At 36.9% G+C, this 23209-nt stretch overlaps 1 protein-coding gene across 3 annotated transcripts in view; it reads left to right on the top strand.

Moving 5' to 3' along the window:
- Positions 1 to 23209, top strand: part of RPS6KA2 (ribosomal protein S6 kinase A2) — a 201493-nt gene that overhangs the window by 96226 nt on the left and 82058 nt on the right. For all 3 annotated transcript variants that reach the window (XM_034428482.3, XM_034428481.3, XM_034428483.3), the window contains one exon: positions 20235 to 20351. In XM_034428482.3, coding sequence (XP_034284373.1) covers positions 20235 to 20351 — 117 coding nt within the window. The remainder of the gene's footprint in view (positions 1 to 20234; positions 20352 to 23209) is intronic.

The raw sequence follows: 23209 nt of genomic DNA, 5'->3' as shown, positions 1-23209 counted from the left end.
AGCCCATTGTTGTTAAGTGATAAATTTGTTAAGTGAATTTTGCCCCATTTTATGACTTTCCCTGCCACAGTTGTTAAATGAATCACCGCAGTTGTGAAATTAGTAACCTGAATGTTAAGTGAATCTGGCTTCCCTATTGACTTTGTCAGAAGGTCGCAAAAGGGGATCACTTGACCTTGGCACACTGCAACTATCATAAATATGAGTCAGTTGTCAAGCATCTGAATGTAAATCTTGTGACCATGGGGATTCTGCAACGGTCATAAGTGTGAAAAATGGTCATAAGTCACTTCTTTCAGTGCCGTTGAAACTTTGAATGGTCACTGCCGTAAGGGAACTATTGTAAGTCAAATACTATCTGTATTAATCCACTATGTAAGACGGGAATATGCAACCTAAACAGGAATGGAGAATCACACAAAATTAAGGAAAGGAATCTTGCGTATTCTTTGCACATCTTTCCACTCCTCCCCTTGTGAGGTTCTGTTTTTGTGAGATTTCTTTCCCCACCTTCCATGTAGGAGAAGAGATAACATGGGGAAGATAGAAAGCTTCAGTGTGTCACTTGCTTTTTACTTCCACAACATTTATTCAAAACTAAGATGCTGAGCTTGTCGATCGAAAGGTCGCCAGTTCAGCAGTTCAAATCCCTAGTGCTGCATAACGGGGTGAGCTCCTGTTACTTCTGCCAACCTAGCAGTTCGAAAGCAGGAAAAGAATGCAAGTAGAAAAATAGGGACCACCTTTGGTGGGAAGGTAACAGTGTTTCATGCGCCTTTAGCGTTTAGTCATGCCTGCCACATGACCACGGAGACGTCTTCGGACAGCGCTGGCTCTTCGGCTTTGAAATGGAGATGAGCACAGCCCCCTAGAGTCGGGAATGACTAGTACATATGTGCGAGGGGAACCTTTACCTTTACCTTTCTGATGTATGACAGCTTGAACAGTTTATTAATATAAATTTATATTTATTCAGACTGAGGCAAATAAATAAAACTCCTAGTATAAAAACAATAATAGGAGAACCTTCACTTACAGGGAGATCTCTGCAGTAATCCCGGTTTGTAGAGAGCCTATATTTTCATTGTTGGACAATTTGGTTTGATTTCCTTTCTGTTATTTTCTTCGAGACAAAATGACCATGAATCTAAGGCTAGAGCAGTGCCAATTTAATTTGGAATAGGTTCTCTTGTCTGTTTTTCTGATACTACAAATTTAATCAGTGATAATGTCACTTTAATGATGGATGTTGATTGCTATTGTTATTAAAATTAGGTAGTATTTTTAATAATACTTTTTATTTACAAATATTAGGTATTACAATGCCCATCTTTCAGATATGGGATAAATAAATTGATTACTGTAATTTCCAAAGATTTATAATGAATATTTAATATTAACTTGAATGATTGGTGTACCATTGCTGAAGACTAGTAGGATGTAATACAGACTCAGCATAAAATGAGGAAAATGAAATATCCTCTGAAGTACTCAAGCCTATCAGTGCTGCTGACACTGGCACAACCCTCTTTGTTAGATTTAATTGGATTTATGGAGGGCTGCCAGACATAAGACTAGGTTTAGCTCTATTCTTTCCACATATCACAAGCTGAGAAAGTTCCACCTGAGAATTATTGCTTGTTGTCAAAGTTATCATAACCAGTAAGATGAGAAGTGGAACTTACTTTCCACAATAAGTGGAAAGAGAGGCACATAACTAAGGCAGAATATCAGCAAAGAGCCCGAGCCTGCAAAAATGAAGTGAGGAAAGCTAAGGCTCACAATGAACAAAGGCTTGCAACAAAAATAAAAAATAACAAAAAAACTTCTTCCAACATGTTAAAAACAAGAAAAAAGTCAAAGAAACAATTGGTCCATTGCTAGGAGAAAGTGGTAAGAAGGTGACAAGCAACAGGGAGAAAGCAGAACTACTTAACTCATTTTTTTCATCTGTCTTTACACAAAGGGAAAAAACAGTCCAATCTATCAAAAACAGCACCACAAAAAATAGATTAGGAACACAAATTAAAATGGGCCTGGTGGCTCAGCAGACTGATAGCATTGTGATTAACACCAGCTGTCTGCAATTACTGTAAGTTCAAATCTCACCAGGCTCAAGGTTCACTCAGCCTTCCATCCTTTCTAAGGTAGGTAAATTGAGGACCCAGTTTGTGGGGGCAATGAGCTGACTTTGTATAAATATACAAAAGTATGAAGGCTATTGCTTAATGCACTATAAGCCGCCCTGAGTCTCCGGAGAAGGGCGGCATATAAATCAAATTTAAAAAAAATAGGGAAGAAAATGGTAAGTGAGTACCTATCTACTCTAGACGAGTTCAAATCACCAAGACTGGATGGATTACACCCCAAGGTTCTGAAGCAACTAGCAGATGAGATCTCAGAACCACTGAACTATATCTTTCAAAGATCCTGGAGCATCGGGGAACTGCCAGAAGATTGGAAAAGAACTGATATAGTTTCTATCTTCAAAAAAGGAGAAAAAATAGATCCAGGAAACTACAGAGCTATCAGCCTGACCTCAATACCAGGGAAGATTTTGGAAAAGATAATCAAGCAACAAATCAGCGAACACCTAGAAGCAAACAGAGTAATAACCAAAACCCAACATGGGTTTGTCAGAAACAAATCATGCCAAACTAATCTTATTGTATTCTTTGACAAAGCGACAAAATTAATGGACCAGAGGAATGCTGTCAATACAATTTACTTGGACTTCAGTAAGGCATTTGACAAAGTAGACCTTAACCTACTACTGGATAAAGTAGAAAAATGTGAGTTAGACAGCATCACCACCAGATGAATTCGTAACTGGCTGATCAACCACACTCAACATGTAGTCCTCAATGGAACTGCATCTACATGGAGGGAAGTATGCAATGGAGTACCCCAAGGCTCTTTTTTAGGCTCAGTACTCTTCAACATCTTCATCAATGTTTTGGACAAGGGCATAGATGGGGAACTCATCAAATTTGCAGACGACACCAAGCTGGCAGGAATAACCAACACTCTAGAAGATAGGCTTAAGATACAGAAGGATCTTGACAGACTTGAACATTGGATGCTATCTAACAAGATGAAATTCAGTGATGAAAAAAGTAAGGTTCTACATTTAGGCAAGAAAAACAAAATGCACAGGTACAGTATATGTCGTACCTTGCTTAATAGTAGTAACTGTGAGAGGGATCTTGGAGTCCTAGTGGACAACCATTTAAATATGAGCCAGTAGTATGCAGCAGCTGCCAAAAAAGGCAACACAGTTCTAGGCTGCATAAACAGGGATAGAATCAAAATCACATGAAGTGTTAATAACACTTTATAACGCCTTGGTAAGGCCACACATAGAATACTGCATCCAGTTTCGGTTGCCACAATGTAAAAAAGATGTTGAGACTCTAGAAAGAGTACAGAGAAGAGCAACAAAGATGATTAGGGGACTGGAGGCTAAAACATGAACAACGGTTGCAGGAACTGGGTATGTCTAGTTTAATGAAAAGAAGGAATAGGGGAGACATGATAGCAGTTTCTAATATCTCAGGGGCTGCCACAAAGAAGAGGGAGCCAAGCTATTCTCCAGAGCACCTGAGGGCAGGACAAGAAGTAATGGGTGGAAACTAATCAAGGAGAGAAGCAACTTAGAACTAAGGAGAAATTTCCTGACAGTTAGAACAATTAATCAGTGGAATAACTTGCCTCCAGAAGTTGTGAATGCTCCAACACTGGAAGTTTTTAAGAAGATGTTGGATAACCACTTGTTTGAAGTGGTGTAGGGTTTCCTGCCTAAGCAGGGGGTTAGACTAGAAAACCTCCAAGGTCCCTTCCAACTCTGTTATTCTATTCTAATTAGAAGGCAGCCTCTCTGGAAAAGATAGAAAGTGAGTGAGACAATAGGGCCTGGTGTTTTTTTATTGCTAGAAATTCCATTCAGTTGAACACATTTTAGATGAGAGCTGTACATCTGTTTGGAATATAGGTGCTTGTTGTCACCTATAGTATGGGGAGCTCTTGGTGCAGCATCATGTGTTAAGAGTATAAAACATAGGTATTATGCTCTTCGAACTTCATGACCTAGTTTCATAAGGTCAATCTTTAAACAATATATTCTATTCCTTTAATGTGTTCTATTAAGTGATATGAGGTCATGCTTTGGAGCAGAAGCAATGATTTTTAAATATCTAAAAATCCATTGAAGAGATACTAAGTTGCAGATCATGCTTGAGAATATGTACAGAAATTTATTTCACTAAGAAAGACTGATTGGCTGAATCAGGAAACTAAATAAAATTGGCTCTGGGTTTGTTTGTTTGTTTTCTTGGAGTGAGAATTCCCTGTTTATCCAACAAAAGAAGGCACTGCCATGCTACATGGACATAGTCACCAGTGCATATACATAATGTATACTGTATATTTTTGTGAGAAAGAAAGAAAGAAAGAAAGAAAGAAAGAAAGAAAGAAAGAAAGAAAGAAAGAAGGAAGGAAAGAGAAAGAAAGAAAGAAAGAAAGAAAGAAAGAAAGAAAGAAAGAAAGAAAGAAAGAAAGAAAGAAAGAAAGAAAAAGAAAGAAAGAAAGACCACTCTACAAGCAAGTAGGACTCTCAACAAGTATAACCAGGGAAGAATCATCTCTCTGAGTTAAGATTAATTATATTTATTAGGCAAAGGACTGAAGTGAAAACACAAGAATTCAGGTAAATAACTTTGCTTTCAAATGCGGACTCACTATATATAATTCACCCAGAGTTTCTTTTTCCTGCACTGTTAATACAATGAGGAATACATCAAACTTTTCTGACAAGGCAAGCCAACCTGCACATGGATTTTTTCCCCCCATAACATTTACTTAACCATATTAGCAATGCTCTTTTATATCTATATGGTCCAACAGTTGTGAGATTAGTCAAGGCAACCAAAAATATAGTAGTGTTAAAAAGTGGCCCATTAAATAAAGCTGGAGAATAAGTTCCAGGACTTCTCTAAGAAGTCAGAAATATCGCTTATGTAGTTAAACTAGTTCTTAAGAGAGATTTGTTCATCTCTGCATGACATCCTTTCTCAAGAATGAACGTTCCAGAATCCCTTGGGTACCTTAATCCCCAAAATATTGGAAGCCAGTGTTGCTAATCGGATTTATAGTATTAAGGTCCTACACCGTATTGGTATATACTATATAGGCTATTCATTAAAAACATCTCATTGTATAGATATATGAATAGCATTTATTTCACCAATACTAAGACAGCTAAATATTGTGAATAAGGGAAAATGCTTCAGATCCTTCATGTCTTAAAGTAGTCATTTCTTACAATAATCCAGTTTGTTTTCTGTTCCTCAAATTCAGTGTCTTCTTAAAAAAATATTTTCTATTTTGTAGATCTAGTTAATATTGATTTAAATTTACTGTTCGTTGTATGCTGCAGTATATAATACCAATTAGTTTTCCACCTAAGGCACCTAATTATGCAAAGCAATAGTTATTCATCTTGGCCAGTGTTTTAAAGATTTTTTTCTCTGTCTTCTATCAGAGCCCGCAGTGCAGTGGGGGTATTACTCAGCAAATATTTTCTGAAAGGTTGTGATATAGCAGCAAATTAAACACACACGGTCATTTAATGAGAGCTTTTACAACAAGACAGTTGACCTTTCTGATAGATATAAGAAGAATTTACTTAGTCAGGGGCCTAAATTGAATTGTTGACCCAAAGGATCCGGTTGTGCCATCCTGCAATGAATAGAGAGGATAGATGTAGTAGAAATAAGCAGGCAGGTTTCAGTAAACATATACCACAAAGAAGAATAGGCAGAGTCAAATCCCCAAAGCCCAAGGAACAGTCGGCTTGTTCTGACAAATGCTTCAATCCACAATGAGCCTTTTGTATCCTCTGATCCTGACTACTCTCCTCCGCAGGTTTTATTCCCAAAGTCCCCTCAGGCTTGAAGCTTGATACTCAACTGCCTGTATAAGCTTCAGTAGCAATAGCACTTGTATACTGCCCCATAGTGCTTTTCAGCTACAGGTAATTTGTTTCTTTGGGGGAGAGGGTGTTGCGGGGTGGGCACACAAGGCCAGCATTTCTGTTTTTGCTGAGTGTATTAGTGTAGTAGCAAAATATGTCTTCCTTAAAAGAATAGAGGGAGGATTGGCTACCAAGGTCATGATAAATAAATAAAACTTGAACCCAAGTCAAGAAATATTTGTGGAAACCTCAGACTGCCTCCGTTTCTTAAAAAAAGAGAAGGAAAGGTAACATGTTCAGACATGCAAGGTTTGGTTAATATAACTGTTCCAATAAAGGCAGTATAAGTCTGCACAATGTCTAATTTTTAGACACTGCACAGTGGTCTACCTGATGGAGCTGACATCAGTCTTGCACATCTGGATATGCAGGCTTAGTACCAGCACAAGTGTGATGTCACCAGGAAGAAACTGAGGAAAAGTCAGCCTTGGAAAAGGGTGAAGGTGAGAGCAGGCAGGAGGGCCTCACTCCTGGCTGAGTTACCATGGGCAGCATTCAAGAGCAAATGGTGGCTGTTGCTAGAGGGAACAGGGCTGTTGGAGGAGAACCCAGTGCCTGGATCCCACACCCAGCCTGCCTGCAATTTGCTCCCCTGGAGCAAAGCACAGTTTAAAAAGCCCTGCACTGTTTAAATGCATTGCATTGTAATCATATAAAATTCACTGTTCTAAAATTATAAGTGTGTGTTATAATATTTTTTTAGGTGAGAATTATTAAAGTAGGCAGAAACTATTTCACGAGCAAACCACCCATTCAGGAGATGGCTTCATATACTTGAGGCAGGGGCTCTCCTCCCACCCGGCTGTACAGATGGTGGCAGTCAGGGTCCAGGTTTAGGCTTAGATCTCTGATACCTTGTGGCTTTATAACTAGGAACCTTCAGTGGGGCTGTGCCACTAACTCTTTAGCTTTCCAAATGCAGAGTCCCTCCATGTCCTGCTGAAGATCAAGCGGGAAGGTGTCTCATATTTTGTGGAGAAGTCTGTGTTTAGACACATTTGGTTCACATATGTGTGCTGTACTCTGTATTGTCTGAACAATCAAATACCTATAGAACACCTCTGGATCAAAGACTTTCTATTATATATGTGTGCCATTCATTCACCATATCCCTTCAGATATCCTTCTGCATTTATCCCAATTCAGAAGTGGATGTTATCCTGTCATTTGAAAGAGGAAGGAACAAAAGGCAGCTTCATCATGCTTGCTCTGAGTCTGAATCATTCCATAACAGGGAACTGGCCCTTTATCAGAGATTGTTTTGTCATTATGCAAATATTGAGTCTTTGTCAAATGTGAACTGGGAAAGCAAAGGGGGAATTTGGGAAGTGGTTAAGGACATTAGCTTTCCTGAAATGTCTAGTACAATTTCTCTGACAAGTCACCCTCAATATCATTTATAACTGGAGAAGAACTATCTGAATAGTTTTTATCCCAGAGCTATAATTTCACTCAACAATGAACTAAAGGGCCACCATCAGTGAGCTGTTGGACAGCATTACTTGGTCTGTTGTGTGGATGTTTGGGTGGTTCAGGGGCGGGGAATTTGTGGGGGTTGGGGGGATGTTTGGGGATTGTTATGTGCATTGGACCTGGTCTTTGGGTGTTAAGTGAATTTCGTTGTATGGGTATACTGTGTATACACGTACAATGACAATAAAGTTATTATTATTATGTGACATTTACTTTTGGAAATGGTTGGAGTCTGTTTAAATCTGCTGTTTGACTTGTCAAGAAAGGCAGCACTGTCCTTAGTCTATTTTTGAGTTATGAAATATACTTAAATGGGAAGGGGGATTTTTGCGGACACATAGTTTTATAGGAAAGCAGAATGAGTCATGTAAGTTAAATGTAAAATTACTTTAGAAGGGCAAAGGTAAGGCTCAGTTTTGTGCTAATGGAAACAGTCCCATCAAATGAAAGAGAACAGGAGAGAACAATTCTCTCTTTCCCTTTGTAGCCCCTTCCAAAGCACTCAGAAGGTGCTGCAGGAGATACAACCAAGTCTCAGGAGTAACATCTGAGAATGAGGGTAGTTGCTATCAAAGCTAAGAAAACTTCTCATACATTTGAGTTGTAGAGTCAGTCAAATTCCCACCTACACCCAAGGAGCCATGCTTTTATGTAGAGGCAAATAGGAAAGAAAATGTGACTAGTAAGACCTACCACTTAATTTTAGAATTATGGGACTATGTGCTGGATTCTTTTTACTAATCTAGGCTAGCACCGGTAATGTAGCAAAGCAGGTGGGGTCTACTTTGGATGCAGGCAGTAAGGAGGATGTTACCTAAGACGATGAAGAGGCCGAGTGTGGAGTTGGCTTCCCATGTGGCAAACAACTGTTTAGCTGTTGGTAATGCAGCATAGCACATCAGCAGTGAAGAAAATAAAAGTGTTTTCAAATCTGTTTTGAGTCTTGGTGACAGTCCCCTGTAGTTTTCTTAGCAGCTTTTTTTTTTAAGTGGCTTGCCAATTCCTTTTATAGGGCTGAAGGAAGGGGTGAGCTTGAGATCGCACTGCTGACTGAGCCTAAGGTAGAATTAAAACTCACAGTCTCTGAGTTTCTAGCTAGATGCTTCAGCTACTACAATAAGTTGGCTCTAGCAGTGGAGGAGGATGTTAAAAAAACGATCTTCTCCTGGTATTAAGTGTGCTAGGTAAGTTACTGGTCAGAATGATCCCATAGTCCCATTACCACATTAAGTGAGGCTAAAGGGAAATGTTCCATGAAGAAGTTAATTTCTTGGTTTTCAAAGGGCCATAAGAGATTTAACTTTTATTATTTTTTTAAAAAATTCACTTTATCCCTACAGTTGCATATTGTTAACATGATCAATCAGGAACATGTCTTGTAATTTGTATTTCAGAATCAAGGCAGAATTCATGGAGTCATAGTTTGCCACAATGAAGGATGTGCTGGCTTGCAATATAATGGCAGAACAGCAATTAAAAATGTAGCATGTGAGAGGGGCGTACTCTGTAGACATACTTCTTTACAGACTTTTATCTTTGCCCAGTACTCATAACTTCCCTTTGGAAAATTATTAGATGGGGAGAAACAACTTTTAGAGAAGTATAAAAATAGTGAAAGAGGTCTTCTATCTCTTCCTGCTGATGGATGCTACACCTGAATTATCTTTCCATCCATTGATAGGATATTGGCAGAGATCCAATATCTCAGATCTGATGCATAGGACTGCTTCTTTTATCTCCTATGAGAAGGGTTAAAAACCTTGCCCTTCCTGAGCAATTAATCATTTTTATATAATTTGGTTGAGGGCTTTAATGGTATAATATATAATAATTTCCTGAAAAGATTAAGAGAAAACAAACGAAAAATTATTCTAGATTAGTAGGTCAGCAGATGCAGACTTCTGAGCTAAATATGATTCCTTAATGGGGAATTGTTTGCTCACACTTCTCCCAATGGCTAACGCAGACGTTAAGTAGGTATTGAAAGTCTCAATACCAAATTAAACCTTGAATAACACTCAAATATGTTTACTAAAATTTATAAGGTTCTCTTTTTCCATAAGATGTACAGAGTTCAGGCAGATCTTTAACCTGCCAAATGAATATTGTCTTCCTTTCCATTGCAAAATTTTAAGAGATGCAAGATACCTCAACTCCTCACAGTTAAAGAAGAGGTGACAGACAGGTCTGGATGATTAAAGACGAGATAATTATTGTTTCATGTTGTTGATTAACTGTCTGAGACAGTGACACCCTTCTCACTTTAAATCTGTCACTTTGGCATATATTTGGCATTTTCCCCTCCTGTGCTATCATCAGCAAACATTATTTAAGAAGCACCTGCTTTTGCTATAATTAAAAGTATGAGATGTTTATTCCATGTATTTGGGATAGGCTCCCATGCAAAACATTTCTTTTAAAAAGTTATTAGAATATTGAACAGGGACCAGCAATTAGATCCTCCTTCTCAAACTTTGACTTCCCAAAATGGGATTCAACTTCAATCATTCTTAGACAACAGAGGAGTGACAAGAGGAGAAATTCAACGTATCTGGAGGATACCAGTGATAAGTATATTAAACCAATTTTAAGCAGTAAGGAATAAATTGTTCTCCCCTTCTTCTTTTCTATCTGTGTCTGCTCTAAGCATGTTGTTTAACATGCTGAACGTTCAGAGGCCAACTTTAGTCAGATGCCAGTCTTGAAACCCATGCCTGACTTTTTTTTTTCAGAAAATACTGTAAATTCCTAATTATTAGGCTACAAATCAAATGATGCTGTCATGAAAAATCAAAGGGCTGTTGGACTTGTAGGTTTGACAGAGCCATTTCCTTTCAGTGATCTTTCTTTTTCTTCTGCCTTTCTGATAAATTTTCCCTCATTGATTCTTCCTAACTCCAGAACTAATTATTTATTCTCCATTGTTCATATATGTCTGTTGCTGATCTTGACTGAACTTCATTTAGTGCAGGGTACTACATTAAGATAACTAAAGAGTTAATCCATAATAGGTTCACTGAACACAAACTTTCCAAGAAGAATACAGGATTCAAGTCAAGATAGAGTACTACATGATAGCTGATTAATTGGATAATTTAGCTGGCAAGGACAATGTGAGTCTGAATGGAAATGAATGTTGATTTAAGTCAGTTTATTCTGGCCATTTCACCAGGCGATTGTAACATGAAGATATTTAGAATGAGAGACCAGCATCATGGAACATTTCATTGTATCTGGATTTGTGCTGGCGTTAGTGTTCATCTAGATACAGATACAGTAAGAAATTCTTTAGATTTTATACGCAAATGGGAAAGAGGAACAACTTTCTGGTGTCCCAGTCCTGCCATGTTTACTCATAATAATTCCATCTCGTTGCATTTAGGTAAATATGCTGCAAATAGCAACTATGGGCTGACTTCTGTTTGTAATTATTTCAGCTATATCCAAGACAGAAAATAATTATATTTACTGGGTGCTTTACTATTTCATTTCCATTGCGATGCATTCTCTGATGTATGAAGAGATACAGTCATAACAGTTGGTGTCTCTATCCACTCTATCACTTCTGCCTGTGGGAGGAATTATATTTATTTTATTTCATTTACTTATTATTTTTACAAATTCTCGAAGAAATCCATAATTGATAAATTATGAAAAATATCCCTGAATTTATCCAAGCAGACTACAATTCAGAGTTTTGTAAGGTTAAAAAAAAAAAGTTTGAAGCAACAAATTTCACATAATTGAATGCCTTTAAAGATATGATATTTCTGACAAACAGAAACAGCAGTTATGTACAGTGCACATTTACATTGGTGGACATAATGTGGATGAAAGAGGAATTAGAAATAATTCAACTGAGTGGTTAAGAGCACAGATAACGAGATGTAGTTAGGTGATTTTAGATTTTAGACTTAATGGATTTTCAGGACAACCTTGACTTTAATGGTCATATGTTGGAGTAAAAGCAGTTTAAACCATAATGTGTATTATTTTACTTAGCTCAATTTGTGATAAGACAAAGAGAAAGGAATATACAGTAGTACATCAGTTTATGCATTAGGCTTTTCCATATCTTTCTGTCCTTGCAAATCATCCTTGCTTCCACCACCTCCATACACTGATTCATTCACTGCCTTTTGTTCTTCAGCAAAAGAACAATCTGTAAAAGAACAAATGGGTGGCAAAAGCACAAAATTGATTGGTGGACTTGGAAGGCTGCAAGAACATTCATTGATCAATAGTTTTAACAACAAATATTCCAGCCTTTCTTAAAAATCCACTAAGCTTACATGGGTCAGGATATACAGAAATACAGAAATTAAAATACTAGCCTGATTGTGTTTTCCTTGACATTTGTAGGTTTTGGATAAAGATATGGATCTCTGGAAGCAATCCCAGGTGTTATATTCTTTTGTTACTGCTCTATTCTTCCTTAAGGAGCAGTTCTTTTTTCAAAACCTCTTTGTTCAGTTTTGTTTAAGTGATCCAGAAACTAAAGGATGATTTACAAAAAAAACCCTGCTGACACAATGAGAAATTTCATTGCTAAACTATAATAAACTAAAAAAACAAAAACGTGAACAAACAACAAAACTCAGAAAACAAAACCAAAGGAAATCTGGCTAAATCTAGCTTATACCAATTATTCCTCTTTATACTATTTTAAACTTGCAAATCATCCTTGCTTTCAGCACAACTGTGAACTGCCAAATATACCACATTCCTCTTTTTTGAGATTTTATCAATTCTGTCTAAATCTGTACAACCATGATTGTTTTTGACTCTTCCTTTCCTCTTGACTCATTCAACTTCTTCATATTTTATGATTCTGTCCTCATCCTTTGTTTCAATATGGTCAAATCACCTCAACCTACTTCTTTCATACTTGCTACTCCCTTTGGTGCTTCATCTGCATTCATTCATCATTCACTGAGTCTTGACCTTATCTCTTCATAAGTGTCCCATTTCCTTTGTATCTAACTTCATGCTTCTATGATTCACTTAATGACCACCTTGCTTAGCAATGGAAATTCTGATCCTAATTGTGGTTGTAAGTCAAGGACTACCTCTGTTTACTCAGAAGAAAATTCTATTGAGTCTGGTAGATTTTACTTCCTGGTATAAGATTGCAATCGAATATAATAGTTTCACTGCTTGAATAATTATTGCCAAATGGTAAATTAAACTCCTTTAAGCCAATGCTTTCAGAATGCATGAAACACTTCTCTTTTTAGTAACGTAACTTTGAACTGTTAAGGCAGAGCAAAATGGGGAGAGAAAGACATAATCTTTCAGACAATAATATTACTAAGTTTTTTTCTGAAATCCAGTGTCACAGTTTTTCTGTAACTTGTCTACTTTGACTGCTATATCAAAAAAAACCCAAAAACCCATCTATACATTGGGTTCTCATTGTACAAGATAGTACAGTTTGTGATAGAAAGTTATAAAATAAGTATCTGTGCAATGACGAAATTATTATATAAGGCAAGAAGCTAAATGGATCTACAAAGAACAGCTATATAAAGTGGGTTACATAAGTATCTTGAAACTATCTTGAGTAGTTAGATCTCAGCCCCCAATGTATTAGCTCTGAGCTTCCTGTGCGCTAGTTATTAATGGAATCCTACTCTTTGCATTTGCAAATCTGTCTCATTTTGTATACAACTGGCAAGAGCCGAAGTTGTTTTTCCTGTGGTCTCTGATGCTGTTAATGACTTCGAGCCACTGGAATTCAGGTCACAACCTCTCTGCTGAAGCAGTTTCTGGAAGAGGCAGATTTGTACCTTCCCATTGTCTTCTGTCACAGCTGACATTTTTCAGCTGCTGTTTGGAGGAATTGATGCCCATTTTTGCAGAATAGCATTGCTCCAATAAATTCCTCCTCGTTGTCTTCTCAATCTCTATTCTGACATGTGTAGACTGGAAAAAAGACATCTGATTCAGAAAATACTTATCATGGAATGGTCTTCAACTTATTGGAGTTTAGGAAATACAAACCAATTATTTGGTTCAGGTACCACATTAGGCAATGTATTTTTTAAAATACCATGTGTTCATTAAACCATAGTTTTTTGGGGTTCATATAGCATGCTAAGTTCAAATTAATAGTTAACCTTGGTTTCAAATTCCAGTGAATGCTAATCAAAAATAATGGTGAGTTGAAGTTTGAATGACTCATTTCACCACAGGAAAGCCATTGACTATGCAATAGAGCTATATGAGGCAACTTTAAGTTGGTGGCACATGTATTAGTCAGCCTAAGCCCCTTACCATGACATGTAGATCCATCCATGATAAAGCCAGGCCAACATCAAGAATGAAATGATGCTGGACAAAGTATTTACTATGCTTCTCCTTTATTTCTGATGTCTCCTGTAGTGTACAGTACCTTGATAAGCCCATTTGTAAGCTTAAAAGATGGTAGCACTACAGGTAGTTCTTAATTTACAACATGGGTGTTAAACTCGTCGTGTCACGTTGCCTTCACGTGACATATTGTGACATTTTTTCCCGTTGCAGAGCTGGGGTGGGCACAGCCTGTGTGTAATGCATCCAACTTGCAGGTCGCCAATTTGACACCTCTGATTTAAAGCCACAATTGAGCCCAATATATCTGTTGCTAAGCAAAACATTAAGTGAGTTTTCCCCCATTTTACCACCTTTCTTGCCACGATTGTTAAGTGAATCACTGCAATTGTTACATTAGTAACACAGCTGTTAAGTGAATCTGGCTTCCCCATTGACTTTGCTTGTCAGAAGGTTAAAAAAAAGGTGATCACATGACCCCAGGACACTGCAACTTTCATAAATATGAATTAGCTGCCAAGCATCCAGATTTGATCACATGACCATGGGGATGCTGCAAGGATCATAAGTCTTTTTTTCAGTGCTACTGTAACTTTGAATGGACACTAAATAAATGGTTGTAAATTGAGGATTACCTATAATATAGATCAGGTCTGTCAAACTCACGGCCCACGGGCCAGATGCGTCACGTGCTGGCCACGCCCACGCCCGGTTTAGCAAAGGATACGTCACATGATGATGTGACGACAAGAGTTTGACACTCCTGATATAGATGGACATCTCTTTTCCACTTTTAAATATATTTGAGCAACATGTTAGTTGCTTTCAGAATCAAAGCACTGGATGCAGCTGCAGTTATTTACTTGTTTGAGGATGAAGGTTCATTCTCCAAGCTTGTGGGCTGGTTACCTAGCCATTACCAAGCCCGGTAATGAAATGTTTGGAAGCCAACCCAGCAGCTCGGAGAATGAACCTTCACCCTCATCCTACACCCAAGCTACAGATATTTGCCACTATTGCAAATTTATTGGTTTCTATTTCCTCCTAGCCATTTTCATTGTGTGACATTTCTTTACACACTGCCCACCCTAAAAGTGAAAATAAAAAAGGGAGACTGACCAGTAGAGATAGATGATATTTAGAATAACAGAGTTGGAAGGGATTTTGGAGGTCTTCTAGTCCAACCCCTTGCTTAGGCAGGAAACCCTATACCACTTCAGACAAGTGGTTATCCAACATCTTCTTAAAAACTTACAGTGTTGGAGCATTCACAACTTCTGGAGGCAAATTGTTCCACTGATTAATTATTCTAACTGTCAGGAAATTTCTCCTTAGTTCTAAGTTGCTTTTCTCCTTGATTAGTTTCTACCCATTGCTTCTTGTCCTGCCCTCAGGTGCTTTGGAAAATAGGTTGACTCCCTCTTCTTTATGGCAGCCCCTGAGATATTAGAAACTGCTATCATGTCTCCCCTATTCCTTCTTTTCATTAAACTAGACATACCCAGTTCCTGCAACCGTTGTTCATGTTTTAGCCTCCAGTCCCCTAATCATCTTTGTTGCTCTTCTCTGCACCCTTTCTAGAGTCTCAACATCTTTTTATATCATGGCAACCAAAACTGAATGCAGTATTCCAAGTGTGGCCTTACCAAGGCATTATAAAGCAGTATTAACACTTCACGTGATTTTGATTCTATCCCTCTGTTTATGCAGTCTAGAACTGTGTTGCCTTTTTTGGCAGCTGCTGCACACTGCTGGCTCATATTTAAATGATTGTCCACTAGGACTCCAAGATCCCTCTCACAGTTACTACTATTGAGTGAGGTACGACATATACTGTACCTGTGCATTTTGTTTTTCTTGCCTAAATGTAGAACCTTACTTTTTTCACTGTTGAATTTCATTTTGTTAAATAGTGCCCAATGTTCAAGTCTGTCAAGATAGTCAGGATGATTATCCCCACACCCAAATTTTCTGCTTTTTTATTCGGTCATAGGTCTGGCTGTGGTGGAGTTCTGGTAGGTAGAGATGACCTAATTTATTGCAACCCTTTTGTGGGGAACTGATAACTGCTTGCCTTGCCTCATTGGTCATGCCTGTTCTTTTTCCTGGTATTGTAGAATTTGGATTTGAGATAAACTCCCCTGAATAAACAGGGGAGTTATTATATTACTCCCCTGTTTATTCAGAAGATAAGTTAGAAATGAACAATCAAACCTTTTGTTTTATGAAATGATACGAAATGACATAAGTTGTTTCTCCTTAAAGAGATACAACAACCAAAGTTATGCTTAATTATAGAATGTCAAAAGGGGCTGCTAGTTTCTTTTCTTTGTTTTAATTATAGAATTATCTCCTCCTCCTTTCCTGCTTTCTACTCTTTTTCCCCTTTCCAACTCTGAGCTTCATGTTTACCTTCTTGAAAAAATGTTATCTGGCCATTTCTTTAAACCTTTATTCAAAGACAAAATAAAGTACTCTTTCATCATACAAGGAAGTAAAATTATTCAGTTAAAATATAATCCCAAGAGATTTTATTTTTATGTTAAGTAATGACAACATCCAAATTAGCCAAGTCAAGACATGTACCTCTTGCTCACTGGTGAGATTAATTTAAATTAACAAAACAATTTTACCTTACAGGTAAAAATGACATTGAATAAAGTGAGAAAAAATAGATTTGGTAATAACATTTGGCCAGACCCCAAAACAGCCCCATTTTAATTCAGATCACAGACAAATCCATCAACAGAAGAATAGAATGGAATGGAATGGAATGGAATGGAATGGAATGGAATGGAATAGAATAGAATAGAATAGAATAGAATAGAATAGAATAGAATAGAATAGAATAGAATAGATTGAATTGAATTGAATTGAATTGAATTGAATTGAATTGAATTGAATTGAATTGAATTCTTTATTGGCCAAGTATCATTGGACACACAAGGAATTTGTCTTGGTGCATACGCTCTCAGTGTACATAAAAGAAAAGATACATTCGTCAAGAATCATAAGGTACAACACTTAATGATAGTCATAGGGAACAAATAAGCAATCAAATCATATTAGGAAACAGTCAACATAAATCTTAAGGATACCAGCAACAAGGTTACAATCATACAGTCATTAGTGGAAGGAGATGGGTGATAGGAACAATGAGAAGATTAATAGTAGTGCAGACTTAGTGAATAGTTTGACAGTGTTGAGGGAATTATTTGTTTAACATAGTGATGGCGTTCGGGAAAAAACTGTTCTTGTGTCTAGTTGTCTTAGTGTGCAGTGCTCTATAGCGTCATTTTGAGGGTAGGAGTTGAAGCAGTTTATGTCCAGGATGCGAGGGGTCTGTAAATATTTTCACAGCTCTTTTTGACTCGTGCAGTATACAGGTCCTCAATGGAAGGCAGGTTGGTAGCAATTGTTTTTTCTGCAATTCTAATTATCCTCTGAAGTCTGTGTCTGTCTTGTTGGGTTGCAGAGCCAAACCAGACAGTTATAGAGGTGCAGATGACAGACTCAATAATTCCTCTGTAGAACTGTATCAGCAGCTCCTTGGGCAGTTTGAGCTTTCAAAGTAGTTTAACTCTGCAGCCCAAGTGTCTGAGGAAACATCCAAGTGTTTAATGCCCTTCAAAAGACCAGAAAGATCATATATTAAAAAGATATGGGGCTTTAATTGCCCAGTTGAAGCTAACAGCCATTAATTTAGGCCCCTCTGGCCTTAAATGTAGATTTTATGCATAGATCTTGTGACCTCACTGATTCTAGGCTCCTATAGCTCCTGCATTTCCCCCTTCCTACTAATCAGAAGTTGTCCAAAAGCTTTTGCTCTACATATCCTACATAAAGCGGTGTCCTGTTTGATCTGAACCCCAAAAAATGGAAATTTATTTAAAACCTTTTCTTCAGTTTAGAATCCTGGAAATACATTAGATTTTAATTCCCATCATCCTCAGCACATCTGAATATTTATTTTCATACTTTTTATTTGGTATATTTGCTTTGGCTAGAGATAGTGAGAGGATAGTTCCACAGAATTGAAAACATTTGGTTAAGAAAACGTGCCTGAGTAAATTGTAATCAAAGCAGGTTTTTAGAATCTGGGTGGATTATTGTTCTAGCACTGCATAAAAATATGATCTTTGCTCAGCCTGGATACAAGCAGAACTTAAAACAATCAAGCAGAGTTAAAACGGATCACATATTCAGAGTACTTCAAAGAGTTCAGTATGGTGCTTCTCTCACTTACCGTACTTTATATTCTGAAACCAATTTAGGCAGCCTTGGATCAGATTCACACATTATACCCACCCATGTTTATTTTTGATTTTGTGTTTTATTTGTAATAGTAAAATATTAAAAATACTAGGGATGAAATGCTCCCGGATTGGACCAGATCGCCCCGTCCGGTAGTGATCTTGGCCTGTGGTTCGGCGATCCAGTAGCGATGGTGGAGCGAAGCTCTGCCCACCCACCTGGGTGTCATACTGCCCAGTTTTAACCAGGAAGTAATGTGTATTTTGCGCATGCGCAGAAGATTTTGCACATGCGCAGAAGGTTTTGTGCACACATGTGCTTCCAAACCGGTAAGGAAGGTAAGTAGATTTCACCCCTGAAAAATACCCTACAATAACAACAGAAAAAAAATGGTTGCACAGTGAAGAAAACCCTGGCATACTAGTGATTTAAAGAAACTAAACAGTAAACATGATTTTAAAAAAGAAGAAAAAAGGCTAATTAAGAAAAGAGTGAGAAGGATCCATGTAATGTACATTTGTTTTTGCCTGAACATAATATGTGGGCTGTAGTTTAATAGTAATATTGAAACCAAGTTCCCGTGGGCTATTCAACAAACAAACTTTGATTTAAAACCTTGTGATTTAGCCTATATCTGTTTTTCTAGTTGCTTTGCCAATCTCAAGAATAACAGTAAAGACATTTTTAATATGACTTTGAGTTCATATCTGGAGACAGGATTATAACAAAGAAGAATTCAACAATAATGTATGTTCAGGTCTGTCCTTTGTAAATGGAATTTATTATACCAGTAATTGTTTATATATATAAAGTGACTATTTATAAAAGCTAATCCAAGACACCTTGTTGCCCTGGGCAGAGATATTCTTCACCTTTTCCAGATTTGCAAGGTAATTAGCTAGCAGTAACCTCAATTATAGATTCAGAGAGGACAATCTGGATCGTTTAATCAGACAATTTAAGTTATGTGACATACAACAATAACAACACTTTATGTAGAACAAAAAGACTTAATAAGATCTAAGGCTGGCAGGTATTATTCAATGCTACACATTAAGGAATACGTCATTAGTTATTCAGCTTTTCTCCTGAGAAAAATCTGTTTTCTTTGTTTATGTACGAATAACGTCGTTCTAGTTTTTGGTGACAATTTTCCTTGTACTAATGAAGTTATAGCTCTCTGTGCTCATAATTAATAGCAATTTATCTTCATTTTAGACCCTTTCATAAAAAGCAAGGATTCAAGTATCATATATATTCAACTTTATAATATAAGATATTAGGCATCTCTTGACCTATATTGGATCCAGTTGGAATATATAAAATAGATACATTAAAAATTCTAAAGATGGCAGGAAAGGAAGAAAGTTCAGCCAGATGTTACAGCTGAGGTGAAATGTAAGGTTGCTTACAATGCTGAGTTAGCACTGAGGTGAAAAGTTCTTTCTAACCCCTCTGTGAACTGGGGACATCTGAATATAAATTTTGTCAAGTATTCTTCTGAACTAACCGGATGGAGTTCTTACTATAGTTTTTATTAGCTATAATTCAGCCTACTAGACTTAACAGGTCTGTACCTACAATTAGAGTATAAGGATTCGGGGTTCTTGACGAGCCAACTTTAAAATATGACATATCAACAGTAATGATTTGCTCTTATTATTTGTCTGACCAAGGGAACTAAATATTCTGCACTTATTAGCTGAAATTTAGTCAAATATGGGAGTTTTTTTTAATCTCCAAAATAATTGCTTCTAAGGTGCACCTACTAATTAACCCCTAAATCTGATGACAGTAATATCTGTCCTTTGTTTTCCCCTACCTTGAAAAAAAAATCCAAGGTTTGCAATAGAATAGCTTACTCAGGCCTAGCAGCTTTATGAACTGACTGCTATGTTTTGATTTACAGTCTTACTTTTCTTTTAATTTAGTAATAAATCAACATGTTTCATAGATGAAAGTAAATCACAGTCAGGTTCAATATGTTTAACATATGAAATGAAAATATTTGTGCACAAAGATGGATGGAACTAATAGTTTCACACAAGTATAATGCTTAGCCTTGAAGTGAAAATTGAATAGAAGAATAGCAGTTGGAATTAAGTGATGTAATTAGTTTTATCCAGGTTATGAACTGTGCCTTGGTTTATTTTTTCATTCACAGGAAGAAAGCATTGTAAAGGAGATAGACATCAGTCACCATGTCAAAGAAGGTTTTGAAAAAGCGGATCCCTCTCAATTTGAGCTCCTGAAAGTATTGGGACAAGGCTCCTATGGAAAGGTAATGTTTTATGTGTAATTTAGCTTTTTCAAATCTGTCTTCAAAGTTGGTGGATCAGTTCCTAGAATGCAGTGCATTTAGGTAGGAATTCTGAAAGTTGATGCTGTTGTGAAGCAGTGGTGGGTTTCAACCAGTGTTACCACTGGTTTGCTTCATGCACACGCTTTGCGCGCGATTTGTGCACAAATAGGAACAGACATAGGAACCACATCTTCATGAGAGAGAGAGGTGCATCCTTTGACTCATATATAGGGTCACATTTTCAGCTTTCTTTCCCCCCCCCTTCTGACTCCTCGTCTCTTCCTCTGTACCTAGTTTCCTTTCCTTACCCTCTTTCATGTTGCTATAAACATAAAAGCAGCCTCGCTTCTTTTTCAAGGATCTAATATTTCCTCAAGGATAGGGCATTTAAAGCTATGGAGAATGAAGGAAACATCCAGCTCTTCTGGTACCTTCTATTATTCCTTCTTGACTCAGAGCCTCAGCTTTTGAACAATATTTTTACTTTGTCAGTGGATTATATGAACCAAAATAAAGGCATCCCAGATGCCACAGTTTCCCCCACTTAGCCTACTCTTTCAATGTAGCTCCAGTTGTTAAGGAGAACTTTGATTCCCCACAGAGCATTTTCCGGGAATATAGTGATTTGAAATAGGGAAGCAGGGAAGATATTTTTGGGTAAGGTTTCTTCTGTTTATATTAGATACAACCTACAAAACTGGAAGGAAAACACTGATTAGACTCTTGAGATCTGTCATTTATAGCTAAATCTGATTCTCCTTCCATTTCCCTTTCAAACCCAACACTCTTTGAGGAGAAATCAAGAAAGTACTCTTCATCTAGCCTGAATCCATACAAGTTTTAAATATTTCAGTGTTCCACATCTACCAAGTTAGTATATGATATCATATTTTAAAAATGCACCTTTGTTCAAGGCAATCAGTTTTTCAGCTAATGGAATTATAAGAAATTATTTTGCAGTGGACAGCTTTTGGTAGGAATGAGCAGGTAATAATGTTTTGAATTAGTTTTCATTTGTTGTATTTTTATAGATATGATAAGTATTTTCATATCTTCTTAAACATTAGTTAGTGTTTGACTCACATGCTTTGAGAGGAATACAATCAAATGCAATATTACCCAATATTACAGGGAACAGCTGACAAATGACTATCTTATTAAATATAAAGTCAGATTTACAGCTATGCGTTCTATAGTTATAGAAAGGCAAAGGTATGCAAAATCAAATGCTGATTATTTTCTCCCACTCTTCTTCTCCCATTCATGAATATAGTATAATAGTTGACTCAGCCTTCCATCCTTTCTAAGGTAGGTAAATTGAGGACCCAGTTTGTGGGGGCAATAAGCTGACTTTGTATAAATATACAAAAGTATGAAGGCTATTGCTTAACGCATTGTAAGCCGCCCTGAGTCTCTGGAGAAGGGCGGCATATAAATCAAATTAAAAAAAAAATTCACTCTTCAAAGGTTTGCTGCTTATTTTTTAAAAAAATGCAGATATTTTCATTTGTGAAGAATTCCTAGATAATCTTAAATATTAGTTAGTGGTATTTTAAAAATTGAACAACCTTTGAGAAATTATTAAAAATAAATGACCGCTCTCGCAACAAAAAATAACTATTTTAGAACTTTATATGACAGAGTTTATTTAATATTTGTCTTATTATCTTCTGAACTATTGCAATCTAGTTGCAGTCTTAAACCAGTGAGTTGGATTTCTGAGCACAATAGGTTGTAAATTAAGCTAGCAAAGGAAAGGGGGTTCCTCCTAATTAGGATGCTTGAAAGCAAGCAAAGAAAATTTCTGTGAATAGTGATTTTTTAAAATATGTAATCCAATGCAGACCTTTCCCTCTAAGAGCACTTACTGAAAGAATACGTAGCTAACTTTGTTAGTTCCAGCTGTGCCTCTTTCAGCGGATATTGCTAGAGAGAAATCTGTTACTGAGCAAGAGGTTGGCTTTTCCTAAACCAGCTGTGGAGAGAAGAAACTTTCAAAATATTAAACGTGTTTCTCAAGAAGATATACTTTGCAGTTTTGAGGTATTTATTGTTGCAAATGTCTGAACTAAGGGCTGAGGTTTTTACAATGGTCTGAATATTAGATGGTGTACATATGTGCATTTTTACTTTAGAGAGGGGGGAATCAGTACATTTCCTTTTGTTCCTGTCATTTGGAAGTTAAGAATTGATATGAATTTCCATAAAATTAGACTAAGGCATATTTTGTATCCTATTTTTCATTTGGAGCTCTTTGTTCTATTATTCTGCACATACAAACCATTATTTGGAGAAAATCAGGATCTTATCATCACTTAGAGCTGCTCTCTGAAGGAGTTGGACAATTAAGAAATATGAAATATCAATAAATAAACCTTTTCTTTTTTTATTTCCTTTTGCCACTAAAATCCTTATTTCGCTATCTGTGTGGGCAAATGTATATATCTGAAAGACAAAACCTATATAGAAACCTGTTTATATTAAAGAACTCTTGGGTAAAACTTTGAGTTTTGAATCAACCCTTATTTATTTTCTGACTATTAGTCTCTGAGATTCTACTTGGAGTGCATTAGTCCTTAAAATTGTTACTGGCTCCAAAAATGGTCCAAATGGTAAGTGGAGCCTCTTTTAAAAAACCCACATATCCTCTGTGTTTGTCTTCTGAGCCCAATCATGATTTATAAGTCTTACTCATTGTAGGCTTAAATTTCCTATAAGACTTTCTTCTATTCCATCCCATATTTTAAGAGCACTTGTAGACTTACTGTTAAAATCGATTTGGCTGTTTTTGTAGACATTGTGACAGCAACTTTTTCTATGAAGTGGTATTTTAAGAT

The sequence above is a fragment of the Pantherophis guttatus genome, chromosome 1, assembly GCF_059756535.1.
Source record: "Pantherophis guttatus breed Tessera chromosome 1, ASM5975653v1, whole genome shotgun sequence".
NCBI lineage: Eukaryota > Metazoa > Chordata > Lepidosauria > Squamata > Colubridae > Pantherophis > Pantherophis guttatus.
This window is presented reverse-complemented; position numbering and strand designations above follow the sequence as displayed.